The following is a 21320-nucleotide window of genomic DNA, read 5'->3' as shown; positions in this document are numbered from 1 at the left end:
CTCTGGTGGGAAAACCTGGAGATCACCATACGAACTCTGAGGGAGTTCCGCTGGATTCTGAATTTTCAGAAGTCTTCTCTGGTTCTGTCCACAAAGCTGGACTATCAGGGTCTGACTCTGGACTCGGCCTTAGTCAGAGCGCTCCTTTCTCTGGACAAACTTCAGAAATTGCAGGCTGCAATTTTGTCTCCTGCTGTCCAACAGATGGTCATCCCTCCTGACTTGCATGTGAGTGCTGGGCCTGATGGTGTCTACCTTCGAGGTGGTTCCATATGCACAGTTTCATACAGGGTCCCTGCAAAGGGAGATTGTGGGCAAATGGGACAAGAATCTGCAGTCTTTGGACAATCAGATCTGGATGAGCCAGGGAACGAAAGAGTCCATGATATGGTGGCTTTGTTCTCTGGGACTTTGGCTTGGCAAATCATTCCTCCCCTTGTATTGGACAGGGGTCACCACGGATCCCAGCCTTTCTGGGGAGGCATCATACTGTTCCTGGAATATTGAACTGTTTGTCTTCGGGGGATGTCTAGTGCGCATTCAATTGGACAATGCCATGGCTGTGGCTTTTGTCAATCACCAGGGGGGCACAAGAAGTGTCCTGGTGGCTCTGGAGGTAGCTGGCATTCTCAGGTGGGCAGAAGATTTTGTTCCAGTCCTCTTCGATGTACACATCCACGGGGTGGAAAACTGGCAGGCGCTGGATCAAGGGGAGTGGTCCCTTCATCCGGAGGTTATTTCATCAGTTGTGTCTGCAGTGGGGCATCCCTGAGGTGGATCTGTTAGCGTTTTGGCTGAACAGAAAGGTGCAGAGATTTATGGCATGGTCACCGGATCCTCTGGTGGACGCCACAGATGCGCTAGTGGCCCTGTGGGGTCAGTATCATCTGATTTACGCCTTCCCTCCTCTCAAGCTTCTGCCAAGACTCCTACGCAGGATCAAGGCAGCAGGGAATTCCGGTCATCTTAGTGGACCTGAATTGGCCTCTCCGGGAGTACGCCGATCTGGTACGGCTGGTAGCCAACGTTCATTGGAAGCTTCGTCTCAGGAAGGATCTGCTGTCCCAAGGGCCAATCTTCCATCCTGCTTTGCAGTCGCTGGCTTTGACGGATTGGCTGTTGAACGCCAGGTGCTGAAGGATAGGGGTTTGTCTGAGTTGGGGATTCCAACGCTGTTAAAAGCTAGGAAATCTACTTCTAGGAAGAGCTACCATCGTACGTGTAATTCTCCTGGGGTTCATCCTTGCTCTTTTTCGGTGGCTTGGATGTTGACCTTCCTTTTTAATGGGGGGGTTGAGCAGAAACTGGCCCTGAGTACTATCAAGGGCCAGGTGTCGGTCTTGGCGGTCTTCTTTCAACGGCCCTTGGCCACACATTCCCTGGTGCGTACTTTTCTTTAGGGAGTTCGGCACTTGGCTCCTCCAGTGCGGTCTCTTTTGCCACCTTGGGACCTCCAATTTGGTGCTCTCAGTCCTTCAGAAGCCTCCTTTTGAGAATCTTCGGGAGTTTACCCTGCTTACGTGGCCTTTTTGGTGACTTTCACCTCTGCGCGCAGGGTGTCTGAATTGGCTGCCTTATTTGTCATTTACCTTACTTGGTGGTTCCAAAGATAAGGTGGTTCTTCGCCCCTGTCCATCGTTCCTTCCGAAGGTTATCTCAAATTTTCATTTAGAATAAACAAAACAAGGGTGCCAGGTCAGAGTAGTGTTTAAATTTAAAAAAAAAATTATTGCAGTGCACTTACAATTAAAGCGGTTGTAAACCCAATAAAAAAAAAAAATAAAAAAAAAAAACCTGCAAGACAAAGGCATAATGAGCTAGTATGCATCGCATACTAGCCCATTATGTATAACTTACCTTAAAACGAAGCCCCGACACGGACCCCCGGACATCGCTGCGGGCGCTGCCATGATCCCTCGTCGTCTCTTCCGGGTTCGGCGGCTCCGGCACGCTGATTGGCCGGAAGAGACGGCTCCGGCGCGATGATTGGCCGAAGCCGCGATGACGTCACTCCCGCGCATTGGATTTTTCCGGCAAGCTCCCGGCAACTTAATTGAAGGTCCCCCCGGACCTTCAAAGCGCATGCGCCGCTCGCGCGAGCGTCTGCATGCACTGTAAATGTCTCCTAAACCGTGCCGGTTTAGGAGATATTATTTGTACCTACAGGTAAGCCTTATTATAGGCTTACCTGTAGGTAAAAGTGTCAAAAAGCGGGATACTCCCGCTTTAAGAGAATCAACATCAGCATTCAGGTGAAAAGCATGGATCCCCAACGATAGGTGCAGAGGGGTGGTTGGGATGCAAGCACCCAGCCACAGGTGTGTTCACAGATCCAGGGATGGAGGATGGGGAGTGGATGGTCCAGAGATCCCGAGGGAAGGGGATCTCGCTGTGCCTCACCTCTTCTAGGAGCAGCCGGTCTTGCACCTCAACATAATCGGACTCCCTCCCCCACATAAACTACAGAGACCATCTCATTTTTCAACCCAACACAACACACTGAAGCACACCTGCGGACAGGTTTTTTGGATTTACGACTATGTGCCATATATAACATTATGTACAGTCCTTCATTATGTGATTGCAGTGAGCGCTGATCCATCGATCCTGGTCGGTGTAGTATTGTTCCTTTTTTAATTTTCTTTTTAATGAGTACATTGTGTTGCCTTCCCTGTGTCCCAGGCCAAAATATTCGAAGAAAATTGCTTTGCATGCCTTGGATGTGGTCCGGGCGATTAGGGTGTACCTGGCAGCTATGGCGTCTTCTAGGAAGTGAGACTCCCTATTTGTGCTCACGGATGGGCCTCGGAAAGAGTTGTCCACTTCCTCTGCGACCATTTCCAGATGGATCAGACAGACGGTGGTTAAGGCCTATTTTATCAAGGGTCAGGTTTTTCCTTTCCCTGTCAAGGTGCACTATACTCGAGCGCTCAGTGCCTCCTGGGCCTTCCGTTATCAGGCGTCAGTGACGCAGGTTTTGCAAGGGGGCCACCTGGTCATCGGTGCACACTTTCACAGAGTTTTATAAAGTAGATGTGTTGGCGTCTGCGGATGCTTCTTTTGGCTGCAAGGTTTTGCAGGCTGCTATTTAGAGGACCTAGTCCTCCTTTGAGGGTGTATTGATTTTTTTCAGGTGGGCTCCAATTGTTTTGGTAGAGCTCCTGTTTACTTGGTTGGCTATAGCTTAGCCTTGGGAATTTCTTTTTTCGCTGTTCCCACCCCTCCATTTTTTACACTGCTTTGGGACGTCCCAATGGTTAAGAATATCAGGAGCTGTGTCCGTCAATGAAATGAAAGAGAAAATGGGATTTTTGACTTACCATAAAATCCATTTCTCTGATGTTTATTGACGAACAAAGCACTCACCCCTCTGTGGAGTTGTAATTCTTCTGACACTGCTTTTATCAAAACTGAGTACCTATAGCAGGGAGAGGGAGTATTCCCCCTGGAACTGCCCATAGGCGTAGCCAGATTCTTTTTCTGCCTAGTGTCCTACACCTGTAGGGGACAGTATACCCATTGGTTAGGAAGATCAGGAGCAGTGTCTGTCAATGAACATCAGACAAATGGATTTTATGGTAAGTCAAAAATCCCATTTTTTTTAATTCTTGACTTTGGAAGGCTGTCAGAGCTGGGAGCCCCACCTGAGGTTGGACTTTTGCTGCCTTGTCAAAGGCAGGAAAGGATCATTCACAGAAAAATCTCATGATCCACGTTGTGAACCTTTTTGTATTTAATTTTTTAAAATGTTTTTATTATTTTTTGCAGTTTAACTGTGGAGGTAAGTAGAGGTAAAGCTCCAATAGTGGAAGGGAATGATCCGATATTTGAGCGAGGCTCTACAACTACTTACTCTAGCTTTCGAAAGAGCACCTACTCTAAACCATGGTCTGAGGAAGGTCAGTAGTCTGTTGTTTTTAACAATCTGTTGATGCTCCTATCTAGAATTTGCCATTATCTTGGATCATTTTGCCTGGTGTATTTCACGTGTGTATTTTTACTTCTCTTCTAGAAACTGATATGTTCTTTTTGGCAATAAGTATGGTGGGAACAGACTTTTCAATGATTGGGCAGCTTTTCCCTCATAGGGAGAGGATAGAAATCAAGGTAAACAATGGATTCATCTCCCCTACCGATTTTATTGTTTTATGTCGATTTAAAACCTTTTAAAAACATAGTGATTAAATGCAAGCGGCTACAATTAGCTGTGGAAGCCAGCAGCTACTCATTGCTTTCAATTGGGCTGCCTCCTGCAGCTAATCTCTGAGACTCCCGCTGGGTATAAATGTGACTTTGTCCTCTGTGTGATGAAAAATAAAGTTTAGTGAAAAAAACTAAGAATGTAAGCACCTGCTTTGGGGTGCATATGCACAACCCAAATACCTCCAAGTGTGGCAGGGTATCAAAGGAGCACACAGTTTTAAGGCTTTAAATGTTTGCTATCTGCTTACTTGGCACAACCTCATCATTTGCATTTTAGCAAAACATTAGGTAATATATTGTTTTTGTGTGCACTAAAATTTTCCTTTAGTTTATTTTTTACTGAAAGTTTGCTTTCCATAAACTGTTGTGCAGCTAACAATTTATTGATTTTGTTTTAACATGGCATTTAATGGTTTTTCTTTTTCAGAACAAGTTTAAGAGGGAAGAGCGAGCAAATAGTTGGAGAATAGATAAAGCATTTAGTAAGTCTTTTTTTTTAATTTAAACTCTGAGGAAAGGTTTTATTCATAAAGTTTCAAGTGGCTGTAAAGTCAGAAGGTTTTTTTTTATCTTCATGCATTCTTTGCATGAAGATAAAAAGCCTTCTGTGTGGAGTAGCCCCACTCAGCCCCCCCATTACTTACCTCAGGTCCCTCTCTGTCCAGCGATGTCCACAAGTGTCTCAGTTGTCCGAGATTCTCCCTCCTGATTGGCTGAGGCACAGCAGCAGCGCCATTGGCTACTGCTGCTGTTAATCAAATTCAGCTAGCCAATCAGGAGTGAGAGGGGGCAGGGCCGGGTCGGAGCTCCGTGTCTGAATGGACACAGGGAGCTGTGAATCAGCTTGGGTGCCCCCATAGCAAGCTGCTTGCTTTTGGGGCACTAAACAGGAGGGAGGGGCCAGGATCACAGAAGAGGGCCCTAAGAAGAGGGGGATTGGGGCTGCTTTGTGCAAACCCACTACAACAGAGCAGGTAAGCATAAAATTTGTTATTTTTATAGAAATAAAATGTACTTTACAACAGGCCTCGACAAACCCCGGGCGCCAGGTCACATTTGCGACTAGAATTAGCGACCTGGCGCCTGGGGGGCCCTGCAGGAGCTGTCCTGTCCCTTTTGCGCCCCCACCTTCTTTCCCGAGTGCACGGACTTCCACGCCGTCCATAAATTGAGGCCCCGGCTTTTCGGCCTTCTTCTGTTAGATGAGAGGCTAGGGGAACTGGCGCCCTCTTGTGGTGGCCGGGAGTAATGCATGTTCTCAATGCCTTCCTTCTCATCTGCTCTTTGGAAGGAGATGGGACGTTTTTGCAGGCTTCATCTCTCTGTCCAGTTACCTTTGCTTAAAGGTAAGTGGACAGGGAGTGTGGTTATTATTATTAATTTATTTAATTTAATCTAACTTTTTTAGCTGGCTCCTAGATTTCAGGCAAATTTGTCAAGCCCTGCTTTACAATCACTTTAATCTTAAAATGAAAATGAATTATTATGTAAGTTTTTGTAGAATGTGAGATGCATTTATAAATAAAATAGAATTGTCAGTGGTTTATGAAAATGTGTGCTGTCAAAAATCAAAAAATTGGGGGGAAGGAATCCCTATGAGGGAGACCTATGTTGTCTGGTACCACAAAGTATATATGTATGCCCAAAAAAACATCTACTAGAAAACTACCTAAGCTTTGATGGTACCATAAAAACAGAAAAAAGTACACATATTTTATATACTCGTCAAAGTCCTGGTAGTTTTTCTAGTAGATGTTTTTTTGGGGCATTTTAAATTCAAATCTGATTTTGATTACTCCCCCCCCCCCCCCCCCCCAAAAAAAAAATTACAAATGTGACATACTTACCAGTTCTGTGCAGTTGTTTTGCACAGAACAGCCCAGATCTTCCTTTTCTCAGGTCCCACGCCAGAGCTTCTGGCTCCCCCCACTGAGTGCCCACATAGCAAGCAGCCTCCTGCCCCCTCCTCACTGGCTGTGATTGATGTTGGCTCCAATGGCTGCTATTGGCCCTTTGCTGTCTCTGAGCCAATGAGGCAGTAGAGAACCGAGAGAGCTGTTGCTCTCATGCATATCACTGTATTGGGATTGTGCTCAGATAAGTATATGGGTAGGGATGGGTTCATGCAGAAGGTTTTTTTACCTTAATGCAGGGCATGCGTTAAGGTAAAAAACGTCCTGCCTTTAGAACCACTTTAATATGTTTAAATTAATGAAAGCCAGTACCACCACAATACAGGTTCAAAGGATTTTACTCAAACCTGTTTACAATACCAAATCCAGCAGGGGTAATCTTCATGTTTTAGGGCTTAAAGAGGTTGTAAACCCTCTCTTAGAACTTGTATCTATAGGTAAGCCTTCAATAAGGCTTACCTATAGGTACTGTAAATATCTCCTAAACTTGCACCGTTTAGGAGATATTTACTTTTAATGCAGCCGGTGACGTAATCGGCGCATGCGCTCTGAAGAAACGGCCACCCGTGTCGTTCTTTCAGAGCCCTGTGCCGTGATCGGCGGCTCCCACGTGTCATCGCGCCTTTGGCCAATCAGATGGCTGGAGGATGCGAAGCAAGACAGCCGGACATGTCGGCCGTCCTGTCGCTGAGCGCTCGGCACTACGGAGGCTTTGTTCTAAGGCAAGTATTTCATAATGAGCTAGTATGCATACTAGCTCATTATGCATTTGTCTTACAGGATTTTATTTTTTCATTTTTTTTTTATTTTTATTTTTTGGGGCGGTTTACTTCCTCTTTAAAAACCCTCAGCTGATTACTTCGAATTCCCAAATTTCACATGGAATCCTCAAGGTCAGGAATTGCCTCTCTGAGACAAGGGGAATGCATGACATTCATGGAGATCAAAGATGCCTATTTTGTATGTTCCCATTTACCCACGTTATTGGTGCTTTTTGCTCTTTACAGTGGCAGGCAATCGCTTCCAATTTGTTGCACTGTCCTTTGGCCTCTCCTCTGCTCCCTGAGTATTTACAAAGCTCTTGGCACCTAAGCTCGCCCTTCTCAGAGATCAGGGCATCCAATTCAAAGCCAATGTAGACAACCTTTTTTCTGAAGGACTCCTCTCCCTTCCAGCTATCAGAAAATGTCCCAAACACAAATCAGATGCTCCAGGCCTTTGGCTGAGTAATCAATTTCAATAAATCTACCCTTCACCATTCCTTCACCTGGAATACTTTGGTCTGTTCCTAGAAAAAGTTATTCCTTTAGTTAGTATAGGATTTAAACACATAGTAGAGGCAGATTTAAGCTTACTTAGTAATGCTTTGGAATTCCACTTTAATGTGGGTTCAGCAGCCTTATCAAGGAAGAAATCCAGCAGGTCAGAGGGATACTCAGTGACTGCCATGGTTGGTTCAGAAGAGACAGACTCTGTACAAGTAGCAGATACTGCACCAGCTTGTTGTGCTGCACATGAGGCACCCGGCATCATATTGTTTGAGGTTAGCTGCTGAACTTTGCTACTCTGTCTCCCACAGTTTTAGTTGCCGATGCTCAATTTTTCTAATGATGCTCTGTGCTTAGTTAAGTCGCTCTCAAACAGAGCAGAGGAGGAGGGAGAATAGTGGTGTCAGGGATAGCAGGATGGGCTGCAGAATATACGGATCAAGCCGGAGCTCAGCGGTCGCACTGCTCGCATCCCGGCAGTTGGATTACATCCTCACTAATTACTTAGCTGAGGTCTAGCTAGCTGTGGTCTTTAAGAACCATGGCTGCACCTTTCAATGGACCTTTCTCTTCAGAGGTCATCCGAATGTTTAGATACTATTTTTAAACACATTTCATGTTAGCAAGTTGAGGACTTTCTTCTCAATTCCTCGTGGTTTGGTGTTTAGAAAATGACCAAGTTCTCAGCTGACAACTTGCAAGCAGCAACCAGCATGATGATGGCCTTGCACAGGGACAGCTAAGATAATAAAGACGTTTGATTATCCAAAACGAACAGCCCCGCTTAAGACAAAAGCCTCCCGTCCAGGTGTCCGCACAGGAGCACGTTTTGTGCTCACAATCCCAAGATTAACAATGTAACACAAACTGCACACTAATATGTGGGCTCTTTTAAACACTATTATTTGACAACAAATGGCATACCAGCATAAAGAATACCACCTGGGTACCGCTCCCTTCTTGACGCATTTAAATTGGATAGGCTTTGTCTGAAAGATAACTTGCATCTTGATGTACAGCTTGTGTTCCATCACTGTCTTAATGAAGATAATAAAGGTGGTAAGCCTGGTACACACAGGAAGTTTTTTCATCATTCAACCCAGTAGGCTGAATAAAAAAACTGAGAAGGTTGCTGTACTAACTTTGCGATGTAATACAGCGATCTCCCCCGCTGTGCTATTGTGTTCTGACAGCTGGGACTACCACCCCGCCAGAATACACCACTCAGCGCTCGTAGCCACTGGCTGCAAGTGCTGATTGAATGCCGATTGGCTGCTGGTTTTCCAGCATGTTTGTTTGACAGAAGCCAGCTTCTGTCAGACAAGGTAAGAGGAGCTCTACACAAGGGCCGAAAGTCGGCGGGTAACCGTTTTTTAGGATTTGTTTTTTATTGAACATATATATATATGGTACAATAATAGCAGGTACAAAATGAAAAATCATAGAAGAATAACAGCATGTGAGAGAGCAAATAGCACAGGTAACTACCCCGCCTGTAGTATCCAGGAGAGCAATCTTGATGCCAGAGGATCGTAAAAACAAACATTTAAATAAACAAAAATACTTTAACCTCAAGAATCATCACTGCGACGACCATGGCTGCGAGATCTTGTCATACTTCCTAGGGCAATTTCTACTGATATAGGTCACTTTAAACATAGATAGATCTGCATTTATAGTAGCATCCCAATAGGCTAAGGAAGGGGGGGGGGTCCACCTAAGAAGAATTTATTTATTTGCATTATAAAGTAAGAAGGAAACTAGTTTAGTGTATATTGGCCTTTGTTCATCATCATGAGTTCCCAATAATGCCAACTCCATTGGGAGGGACAGTTTTAGGCGGATGTTAATGAGGTCAAAAACCTCCATCAAGAACTGGGCCACTCCAGGATAGGACCAAAACATTTGGAAGAAAGTGCCAGTGGAGGAGTTACATCTAATACAGTCTGAAGATCTATTTCGGTATATTTGATGCAGTCTGAGATGTGTAGTAAACCCTATGTAAAAAATGTATTTTGAATCAATTTGTCTCTGGAAGAAATTTCTAAATTAGAGTTAGCCTCAAAGCATTCCTCCCATGTTTCCCTATCCAGATTAGGAATAGCTGCACTCCATTGCTCAGATAGTCTATCTCTTAGGGGAGTCTATACTCAACAGAGCTTGATATAGTGCTTAGAGAGGTTTAGAGAGTTGTTTCTGTGCGAAAAGATCTTCAGTTGGGTTTGAAGCTAACTTGAGAGAGTCAGAAAACTGTGATTGAGCTGCATGTCGCGTTTGACAGTTTGGAAAATGCGTCCAGGGAGGTAAACTAAATTTGTGTGAGAAGTCATGGAAGGACAGCAAGGTACCCCCTGGCATAACATCGCAAAGCGTCTTCAACCCATATCTAGCCCACAGTTGAGGATAAGGTTTGTCCTAAAGTGACTCAGTAAGGGACTACCCCATAGGGAGCAGTAGGGAGACCATTGATTGGGTTGTTGAAAACGTCTCCTAGCCACCTCCCAGACTCTAAGTGTAAGTCTGGTAGGGCGCGGGAGGAACTCATGTGGGCCACGATAAACCAGGTTTGCCAGCTCAGTGAGGGAACCCACTATTGCGGCTTCAGGGCACACTGCTGCATTGACTTTTGATCTTGTGAACCACCATCTAATCGTGACCAAAATTACGGCCCAATAGTACACCTTGGGATTGGGGAGAGCCAAGCCCCCACTACCAACAGACGACTGAAGAGTGGATTTCTCTAGCTGAGGGGCAGCACTGTGCCACAGAAATGAGCCGATTTAAAGGTCAGCCTCTCAAAAGAAATCCCCCCTTATCAAAATAGGACGGTTTCTAAAAAAGTAGTTGAACTTGGAACGGAAGATCATTTTAGGAAGGTAAAAAGGACCAAGTGAAGTACAGCCTTCAATTGCTGAAGCATAGGGCAAAGGTTCAGCGTAAAGAACCTGTCAAGGTCTTTTGCAATCCTAATGCCCAAGTCTTTGAACTCATCTGCCCACAGAAGTAGGGTGGAACCCATGGAGTCCCTGGCATTACAGTCTAGAGGGAAAATTATTTGTTCCAAGTGATCCGGACTCCTGAATATCGACTAAACTCATCAAAGATGGCAAGGGTGGCCCGCAAGGAGGAATGGGTATCGTGAAGGTATACCAAGGTGTCTGCGTACAGCAAAATTTTTTCCTCCATCGGCTTACTCACCAACCCTCAACAAGCGGGAAGCCAAGTATCAAAATAGCCAAAGGCTCCAGGGCCAAGGCAAATAAGCTCGAGGAGAGTGGACACCCCTGGCTAGTCCTTGTTCTAGAGAAAACGGAGCAGATATTTTACCGTTGGTCCCTACTCTAACGTGGGATGTACTATACAACAAACCCAGTCACTGAAGAAACTGAGGGCCATATCTGCGCAGCACCTCCCAGAGGAATGTCCACTCTGCCGAGTCAAATGCTTTCTCGGCATCTAGTGAGGCCACAACTCTCGTGCCAGCATTATCGTGGTTTGTAGCTAGGTTAAGAAAGAGGCGACGAATATTAATGTCGGTGCCCTTCCCTGGCATAAAACCAGTCTACATGGATGAGTTTTTCTATAACTGTTGAGAGATAAGGTACCAATATTTTCGCCAACAGTTTAGCATCAGCATTGGGTAAGGAAATGTGAGGCACAAGTCCTCGGGGGACACTTGCATGGTTTGGGCACCAACACAATAAGCGCCTCCGACATAGAGTCGGGTAGAGAGTCTAGGGAGGTGAACTGCGCAAGCAGGGCCATGAGCCTGGGTGCCAACAAGTCCTGGTGTTATGAATAGAATTCAATAGGGATCCCATCAGAGCCTGGCGCCTTGCCCGACAGCATATGCCCCAGGGCGACCTGAATTTCCTCAAGAGTGATATCCCCATCTAGCCCGTCTCATGCTTCAAGGTCAAGAGAAGGGAAAGGAATATGATATAGGTATGTGTTGAGTTTAGGCACAGCATAGTCAACCCTGGAGGAATAAAGTGTGGTAAAAAAAATTGCAAGAATGGTTGGTTAATATCTACAGGGGTCAACAGCATCCTCCCATCAGGATCTCATACCTCCCCTATATGTGTGGCAGGGAACTGACTTCAAACCAGCCAGGCTAGTAATAACTTACCATTTTCTCCTTTCATCCTTCCAGGACGGCCTACATTTGAGAGATTGTGGCTCCGCCTCACAGGAAACACAACTAATTTGCAGCTGTTTAAAAGAGTCCCACCCATCCTTAGCTTCAGTTCAGTTGTGTTTCCAACCTCACATCGGAACGTTTGTTTTTTTACTAACCTGAGGCAAATAGCTGGCCAAGACGGTACCCCTGGAAGGCAGCTTCGGTCGGCCTAATAGCAGATTCCTCCCTAGCTGTGTCCTGGAAACAGGAGCTTTCAGGTCGCCAAACATACCAGGTAGTGCGGTTTGCCTTATGGTGAAGGTCCCTCATACCTGAAGTCCTGCTTGTCTCTGCAGGAAGTCTCCTCCATTCGCTTCGTTGGGCGGTAAGGATTTTCGAATTTCCCGCCAGCGGTGAGCCCCAAGCCTCGCTATGGAGACCGGAAGTTCCGGCGGAAGGGGCGGAGCGGCTGATTCCCGGAAGAGACCCAGCGTGGAGGAGACGCCGGGTCCATGTGAGTTCAGTACAACCATGGCTGACTCTCCGACTCCGAGAGGGCGGAAGCCCCAGAAAGAGACACGAGCGGCCGCAATCCTTACCGAGGAGAAAGCGGCAACGCAGGTGGCGACAGGAACGGGTAAGTGATACAGAAGGCGGGCCAACTGCTGTCTATTGAGTGACAGGTATGCCGTGCCTTTTTTCCTGTATGTTAGCCGTAGTGGTGGACAGCAAGGCTATTATGTCGCTTCATGGTGTCCTTTTTTTGTCTTCATGTGTTTACACAGGTACGCCACCGGCACAGAGCCCCTGCCAGACCCCTATCCTCAGCTAAAAAATGTGGGGAATGCGGGGTTAGGTTATCTAAATCTTACCAAAAGCCCTTATGCCCTACTTGTACTAATAAGTTAGCAGGGCAGGACCTAATGAAAGATTTTCTTAAATCTATGCAAGAGGAAATGGCAGCTACTATTCGGTCATTCAAGGCTACAGCAGCTACCCCTCAAATCCCAGCAGAGGAAGTATCGAAAGATAATGTTTCCTCCCAAGACTGTGGGTGGTCAAGAGGACCCTCATCCCTCTGGACAGATTCTCTATCCATTCCCTCAACCCAAGTTAGGGAACAAGAGGATCCAGGGGAAGGCAGTAGTTACATAAGAGACCCCTACAGTTCAGATAAGGACTCAGAAAGTAACAGTGAAGGTGAAAAAGACAAAAATCTTTTTTCCTTGGAATATATGCAGGGTCTACTTAAAGTGATACATGACACTGAAGGAATCCCTACCCCAACCTAAGGAGTCTTCCTGCAAAGACAAGGTGTACAAAGGCTTGGGAAAAGCCCAGTACAGAACCATTCCCATTCACCAGTCATTAAAAGACATAATACACCAAGAATGGAAATCGCCTACACATGCCTTACCCAGACCAAAAAACTGGAAAAGAAGGTTTCCCTTTGAGCCTCAAGAATTGGAAATATTCACAAAAAATCCTAAACTTGATGCTCCCCTGGCACAACTATCAAAAGGAACAGACTTATCCTTTGAAAATGCCGGGCATATTACAGATCCTATGGATCGCAGGATTGAATCCGTATTAAGTAAAGCCTGGGATTCTAATGCATATAATACAACTATAGCCTTAGCTGATACCTGTATGGCCAGGAACACAGACTTTTGGCTCAAGGAACTATCAAAACATGTCCGCACTATGGCGGGATCACAAGACCTGATAGATTCCCTTGCCATGATTAGTAAAGCAGCATCCTACCTAGCAGACACAGCTGTGGAGTCATTAGTAGCATCTGCTAAAACAGCAGCATTAGTAAATTCTGCTAGAAGGGCGCTTTGGGTCAAAGCATGGGAAGGTGATATAACCTCCAAGGTAAGACTCTGTGCCTTACCCTTTGAAGGTTCATTACTGTTCGGTTCAGGACTAGATGATACCTTGTCCAGATCTGCAGAAAAAGGGAAAAAATTTCCCACTAAGAAAAAGGACAAATCAGGAAAATATTCCTTTCGGAACTTCCAAGGCAAGAATCAAAAAAGGCCATTTAAGGCCAGGTAAGGTGGTCCTGAAAAAGGAAAACAAGGGGACAAATTGTTGTTCCTTAAACCGGGACCTAAGTCCAAAGAATCTAACTGACGCCAGCGTCAGAGTAGGGAGCAGACTGACCCATTTTGCTTCCCAATGGGTAAACATCTCTGCCAGTCCCTACATTCTTCATCGGGAAGGGTACCGATTGGTGCTTGTCTCACAACCGGTACCGGATATAATAGTGACCTATTTCTCAAAAATAGAACAAAAGTTCTCCAGGGGGGACTTTTATACGGTCAGACTAGTTCTGTTCCGAAATGTCTTTATGGCAACGTTGGATTTAAGAGATGCTTATCTACACGTTCCAATTTATTGAGAACATCGAGCATTTCTCAGATTCACCATAGTAAAGGGTACTGCACATCGGCAGTTCAGAGCTTTCCCTTTTTGCTTGGCAGAAAATCCAGGAATCTTTACAAAAATCTTGGCCAAGGTAGTAGACCACCTGTGCCTACAAGGCCTAAAGCTGATCCCGTATCTGGGCGATATGTTGGTCTGTGTAAAATCTGTAGAACAGGTTATGGCAGACACCCAAAAGGTGATGTCAGTTCTGCAAGAGGTAGGATGACTATGGAAATTGCATCCCTACGGCTCCAGGAGACAGATCATGCAGATTCTAGGGCTAATTCCAGCCGTAGATTGGGCCCAACTACATGCAGGAGACCTCCAATGCTTTCACCTAGCCTCCTGGAACAAGAGACTGGACTCCATAGACGAAAAAATTACTTTTTCCCTACAAGTAATCAGTCACCATCACATCATACAGGAAGAATGGAAACTGAACCCCACAATTTTTCAACTCCTGGTCCAAAAATCTGGTCAACCGGAAGTGGACATGTTTTCCACTCAGCAGAACCGAGAGATAGAACAGTTCTTTTCTCTGACCAAACAGATGGATATGCTGGGCTGGGATGCCCTAGCACAACTTTGGCCCTTCAGGCTAGCCTATGCCTTTCCCCCACAGAATCTAATACCAAGAGTCCTGTAGAGACTCAGCAGATGGCCGCAACTGCGCCTCATCCTAGTCACACCTGGGTAGACAAAAAGAACGTGGTTTGCAACCCTGGTGTCCCTGTCAGTGACAGCACCTTGGAAACTACCAGAAATTCCAGACCTGCTACTACAAGGACCTCTGATTCACCCCAGACCGCAGTTTTTTTCAATTAGCAACCTGGGTAGTGAATGCCAAATATTAAAAGAAAAAGGATGCTCAGACAAAGTCATTGAGACCCTCCTTTCAAGTAGAAAGCCAGTAACTAGAAAAATTTATTCCAAAATTTGGAAAACATTTTGTACTTGGCAGAGTCAGAAGAAGGATTCCTCTGCCTCAACCCCAAGGATCCTGGATTTTTTACAGGATGGGGTAGATAAGGGGGTGGCGGTGAACACCCTTAAAGTACAGATAGCGGCACTTTCTGTTTTTTTAGACAAAAGGTTAGCCCAAGAACCTTTAATTAAGAGATTTCTGTTAGCTCGGAGAAGGGTATCCCCAATTAACAGAACTAATGTTCCAGCCTGGAACTTAACGCTAGTACTAGAGACATTATCTAGTGAAGCATTTGAACCTTTAAACAAAATTAGTTTAAACATTTTGTCTATTAAGTTAACTTTTTTGTTAGCAATCACCACAGCCAGGAGAGTGGGAGATTTGCAAAGCTTATCCATAAAAGAACCCTTTATGAGAATTCTCCAAGACAGGGTGATTCTTAAACCAGATCCACTGTACCTACCCAAGGTAGTGTCATCTTTTCATAGGAATCAAGAGATGGTTCTCCCATCCTTCTGTGAGAAACCTAAGTGTGCAAAAGAACAAAAATTCCATTGCTTAGATGTAAGAAGATGTCTTCTAGCATATCTAGAAAGAACCAAGGGCTTTAGAAGATCTAGCCACTTGTTGGTTCTACATTCTGGACCAAGGAAGGGTTTACAAGCATCAAACCCCTCAATCTCTAGGTGGATTAAACAAGCCATTAGTTTGTCATATAAGGTGTCAGGTACCCCCACACCAACAAGTCTAAAGGCACATTCCACAAGGGGCATGGCAACTTCCTGGGCCGAAAAAGCCGGAGCATCCTGGGAACAGATCCGCCATGCTGCCACCTGGTCCAGTCAAGATACCTTCCTAAAGCACTATCGTGTGGAAGTACTGTCGCAACAAGACCTTGCCTTTGGCAGAAAGGTTTTACAGGCAGTGGTCCCGCCCTAAGGTAGGCCAGTATGGATTCCTTTATCATCCTCTCAAATGTAGGCCGTCCTGGAAGGATGAAGGGAGAAAACTTACCGTTAGTGTACCGGTAACGGCCTTTCTCTTAATCCTTCCAGGACGGCCGGCCTACTTCCCGCCCAAGATGGTGGTGAGTTCTAAAGAATATGTATATATAAATGTATATGTATATATGTGTAGCTGTTTGAATAACTATATTCCTTAAGGTTCGGTTGGAAACTACTTTTCTATTACTGAAGCTAAGGATGGGTGGGACCCTTTTAAACAGCTGCAAATTAGTTGTGTTTCTCTATCGCTCATTGACAGACGTAGTCCTCGGTGATTCATCACCCTCGGGTTATGCTGCCCTCCACAGGAGCAGGACTAGACAGGAAAGAAAATGCTCTGGCCACACCCCAGGGGCAGTCCCCCAGGGGTATATCCTCTCTCTCTCTCTGCTACAGCAAATCAGTTTTTTTCTGTCTAGTCAGGAGTAAGGACCTTGATACCTAGAGTTCCTGTGAGATCTTCAAGCAAGAAAGCTGAACTGGGCGACGGGCGGGATGTTGAGATCCAGTGGTCACCCTAGTTCAGCCTACGAGCGCGTGCAGGCCATAGCTCTGCGCTGGGTCGGCCGCGACATAGTCCCACTGGACGGGGACTGACCCTGCGAGTTAGACGTCTCGCTGAAACGCCAAAGACCATGAGTCACGGCGTCCGTATTGGTCGACAGCCCTCCAACTTCGGTGGAGAGGGGTACTGTCAGGAGTTGGCGCCCGCCTGGTTCCGGTACAGTGAGTAGTATGTTCCCCCATTTCCCCTGAGCGGGTCCTGTGGTGAACGCGGGCCCCTCTCTGTAATGGTAAGGATGGGTTCCCCTCTATCCTATAACATAGCACAGATCCCCCTATATTGAGTGTGATTTGTGTGTACAAAAGCCAGCAGGCTTGGTTTGGGAGCTGACAATCTAATTACAAAGTATGTTTAAATGATTGTAATATGTGGCAGTACTGGAATCTTACTGTGATAATAGAAAGTATCCTACCTGTCAGAAGCCACAGGACATGAATGTGGCTTGCCAGGTCATTCCTCCAGCTGAAGCATGTCTCCCGACGGCCACGCGGTTCCGCCAGGGTTCGGTACCGCCGGTCAAGCTGATCTCCATGAGAGAAAGATTTTGCGATGCCTAGTTACTCTGCAGGACGCCGCTATGCTGTAACAAACCGCCGTAGATCGCACGAGGCCGCCATTTTGGCGTAGCCTCGTGTCTTCAGCATGGGGGCGGCCATGTTTGAGGTGACTCAAACACCTCGTGGAGCTAGGGGAGGCGCCGGAAGGCGTGCAGAGGGACGGAGCCGCCTCCTTTCTTCCCGGGCAGCCAGCCAAAAGACTTCCTGTTTGTTGAGACAGTGCTGTGACCTGTTGCAGTGAACTCTGAGCATCAAGTGGTGAGCCTGGGGGTCTATCTCTCTCTCTCTCTCGCTCGATAGGGATCCCTAGCAGGTAACACTGAGGGGCTTTGTGGCGCTGGGGGTCTGAAAAAAAAAAAAAAGTTTTTTATTTAATTCTGGATTGAATTTTCCGGGTAATTACTGGAATAATCATGGACCCTGCCACACAAGTACCCCCACCTGTTTCCCTCGAGGGGGCCACGGGAACCGCCGGTGCACAGAGTATGGATGCATTTACAGCAGCTTTGGTGGCTCGGGTGGAGACGGCCTGTCAGGGACGGGGGTCAAGAAAGCGACCCCCGCCTACCCCTATATCATCGGACACTTCAGACTCAGAGTCTGAGATGGTCATTGCAGCTGCAGGTCCCTCTGCAAGGGCTGTTGTCTCAGGTAAAGTTCCCTCAGTGACAGTGAGGAGGACGGTAATACTTCCGCCATAATTCGGGAAGAAGTATTGGTGGACGCGCTAGTTGTGGCGGTTCGGGAAACCTTAAGACTTGAGGTTTCACCGGCAGAGGCAACTGAAACAGAGATTCCCTTTGGTACTAGCAAACCCACCAAGACGGTGAAGGTTTTTCCTGTACCCAAGTGTTTTGGTAATAAAATTAAAGAAGAATGGGAGCATTCTAAACGTACCTTTACTATTTCCAAACGCATTGCTAGACGCTATCCGTTTGAGGAATCACTCATTAAGAAATGGACGGTACCACCAGTGGTGGATCCACCTATTTCCAGACTGAATAAAGCCACGGTTATTCCAGTAGAGGACACTTCGTCCTTTAAGGATCCGGTGGATCGGAAGGTGGAAGCGGAGTCCCGCACCATTTTTTCCCTGATAGGGTCAGCATTTAGACCAGTAATTGTCATTGGTCTAGTTTCCCAGACACTTACGGAATGGGCGAGATTGGTGCGCCAGGACCTGAAGGGGAAAGATATCCCCCAGGGAACATCTGAATTGATGGAACAAATCATACAAGGGCTACAGTTTGTCTGTGATGCAGCCTTGGATGCTACCCCCCTATTGGGGCATGCATCTATGTCAGCGGTAATCCTCAGACGTGTGCTGTGGTTGAAATGCTGGTCAGCGGACCTAGGTTCCAAAAAGACCTTAACGAATCTCCCCTTTCAGGGGAATCGCTTATTTGGGGCCACCCTAGATGAGATCATTAAGGATGCCACTGGAGGCAAGAGCACTTTCTTGCCACAGGCTGCTAAAGCTAAGGGACCTCGTAACAAGCGAGGACCTTTCTTTACTGCCCATAAAGGGTTCGTACGCCCAGCTGGAACTAGCGGGAAAGGCAAGGCTCCTCCAGGGGGGTTCAAGAAGGGCTGGTCGGAGAAACAAAGACCGACTCAGCCAAAACCGAAGCAAAGGATTACACAGCCTGAAGGTGCGCCCCCCACCCGGTTTGAGGGTGGGGGGACGTCTTCACCGGTATTCAGGGCATTAGATCGAGCATCGATCACTGCTACCGGTGCGATTCTTCCCTTCCAACATTTAAGTACTACAGGGAGTGGCAGTTACCGTTCCCTGAACAGATCTTTTCCTTTACCTTTTCCAAAGATTAGTCTCAGTTCCCCACAAGAAACGGATCCGGTTGAACAGACAGACCAAGAATCCTCTAGCCAGGTGACTTCGGTCCCGGAGGTTCAACCAGAAGAGATCACCGTTCCGGATAGGAATCAGGTGTCTGATAAATGTGTGGGAACAGAGAATGAGCAGACTGACGGTAGGGGCCAGATAGCTCTAGGGCCGCCTGGTTCAGATCCAGTCAACGCCAGTGGTCCTAGAAATTCTAGGCTGGCCTCGTCTAGCCGGTCTGGCCGACTTGGACAGACTGGTCGCGGACGTTCCTTGGGAACTTCGTCTCAGGGAGTGTCTGCGGTCTCAGGGACCAATCTTCCATCGTGCTTTACAGTCGCTGGTTTTAATGGCCTGGCCATTGAGACCCAGGTACTGAAGGACAGAGGGTTGTCAGCTTCAGTTATTCCTACCCTTATTAAAGCAAGGAAAGCGACTTCCAGCAAGGTCTATTATCGCACATGGAAGACTTATATCGCGTGGTGCGAATCTTTAGGGATTCCTCCACGTACCTATTCGGTGACCCGAATACTGGCCTTTCTGCAGAAAGGGGTTGAGCAGAAACTAGCCTTGAGCACCATCAAGGGTCAAGTTTCAGCATTAGCAATCTTCTTTCAGAAACCTTTAGCTACCAAGTCCTTGGTGCGAAATTTCATCCAGGGGGTGCGGCACCTGGCTCCACCAGTCCGCGCGCCCTTACCGCCCTGGGATCTTAATTTGGTTTTGTCGGTTCTACAGAAACCTCCCTTTGAAAACATCAGGGAGATTCCCTTGCTTACTTTATCCCAGAAGGTAGCCTTCTTGGTGGCTATCACTTCTGCACGCAGGGTGTCAGAACTGGCTGCATTATCATGCCAGTCCCCATACTTAGTGATTCATAGGGATAAGGTAGTGCTTCATCCTAAGCCATCCTTTCTTCCAAAGGTGGTTTCAGATTTTCATCTGAATGAAGATACCGTACTACCTTCCTTGTGTCCTCAGCCCAATCATCATCGGGAACATGCGCTGCATTCCTTGGATGTGGTTCGGGCAATCAGGGTATACCTGAAGGCTACGGAATCGTTCCGTGAGACGGATTCACTCTTTGTGATCACGGATGGCCCCAGAAAGGGGTTGCCTGCATCTGCCGCGACTATTGCCAAATGGATCAGACAGACGGTGGTACAGGCTTATTCTATTAAGGGTCGGAGTCCTCCGTTCCCTGTTAGGGCGCACTCCACTCGAGCGCTCAGTACTTCCTGGGCCTTCCGCCATCAGGCGTCAGTGGTCCAGGTATGTAAGGCGGCCACCTGGTCGTCGGTACATACCTTTACAAAATTTTATAAGATTGATGTGATGGCATCGGCGGATGCCTCATTTGGCCGCAAGGTTTTGCAGGCCGCAATTTGAGGAGACCGGTAGTCTACCTCGAGGGTTTTTTTCTGTTTGAAAAATTTTTTTTTGTTGAATCTCATCATTAAGGATGAGCATTGTAAACTTCTAGTTGGCACCGGTTGGGTCTTCTAGATTTGGATTTGATTTCCATTTTCCCACCCCTCATTTGTGGTACTGCTTTGGGACGTCCCGAGGGTGATGAATTACCGAGGACTACGTCTGTCAATGAGCGATAGAGAAAAATGGATTTTTGTAAAATCTTACCGTAAAATCCTTTTCTCTTAGCTCATTGACAGACGTAGTACCCGCCCCTCTGTTTTGGAGTTGGGTTGGGTTAAATTCTCTAGACACTGCTTTGTGACATAACTGATTTGCTGTAGCAGAGAGAGAGAGGATATACCCCTGGGGGACTGCCCCTGGGGTGTGGCCAGAGCATTTTCTTTCCTGTCTAGTCCTGCTCCTGTGGAGGGCAGCATAACCCGAGGGTGATGAATCACCGAGGACTACGTCTGTCAATGAGCTAAGAGAAAAGGATTTTACGGTAAGATTTTACAAAAATCCATTTTTCCTGTGAGGCGGAGCCACAATCTCTCAAATGTAGGCCGTCCTGGAAGGATTAAGAGAAAGGCCGTTACCGGTACACTAACGGGAAGTTTTTATCCCCGAACTCAAACACCTGTTGAGCGGTGGAAAGAAGGGACTTCAGGGTAATTTCTACCCTGAATAAAGACACCTCCATTAAAGCATGCTCCCACGCTTCATAGCTAGCTCGGTCAGGGCTCTTAACAAAGGCAGCCTCTTTATGTCGTACGGTCTCCTCTAACTGGGCTAGGCTACGACTGGTGTCTCTTTTTATGGCTTAAATACGAGAAATATATTCACCCCATAGCCAAGATTTAAAGGTATCCCACACTATTAAGGGGTTGGTAGTGTCCTCATTTGATAACCAAAAATTACATATAGCCTCAGCCTCCTGTATTTTCTGCTCCGTAAGCCAAAACCTGGACAGCCTCCAACTCCCACCATCCCCAGGAGTAGCCAGCGGTGTTGACACCAGAAGCGGGCATGGTCCGAAATCCCCCTGGCCAGCAAATCTGCCGCCACCACCTACTGCA

General features: G+C 46.7%; 1 protein-coding gene across 1 annotated transcript in view; it reads left to right on the top strand.

The window, feature by feature from the left end:
- The window catches only part of BDP1 (BDP1 general transcription factor IIIB subunit), a 219527-nt gene that overhangs the window by 28590 nt on the left and 169617 nt on the right, over nt 1–21320 (top strand). The window contains exons 6-8 of the mRNA XM_082243266.1: nt 3769–3899; nt 4013–4107; nt 4631–4685. Coding sequence (XP_082099392.1) covers nt 3769–3899; nt 4013–4107; nt 4631–4685 — 281 coding nt within the window. The remainder of the gene's footprint in view (nt 1–3768; nt 3900–4012; nt 4108–4630; nt 4686–21320) is intronic.

This window comes from Pelophylax lessonae, assembly GCF_965119305.1.
Source record: "Pelophylax lessonae genome assembly, chromosome: 1".
Taxonomy (NCBI): domain Eukaryota; kingdom Metazoa; phylum Chordata; class Amphibia; order Anura; family Ranidae; genus Pelophylax; species Pelophylax lessonae.
The sequence above is the reverse complement of the archived record's forward strand: the minus strand, read 5'-3'. Positions and strand labels throughout refer to the sequence as shown.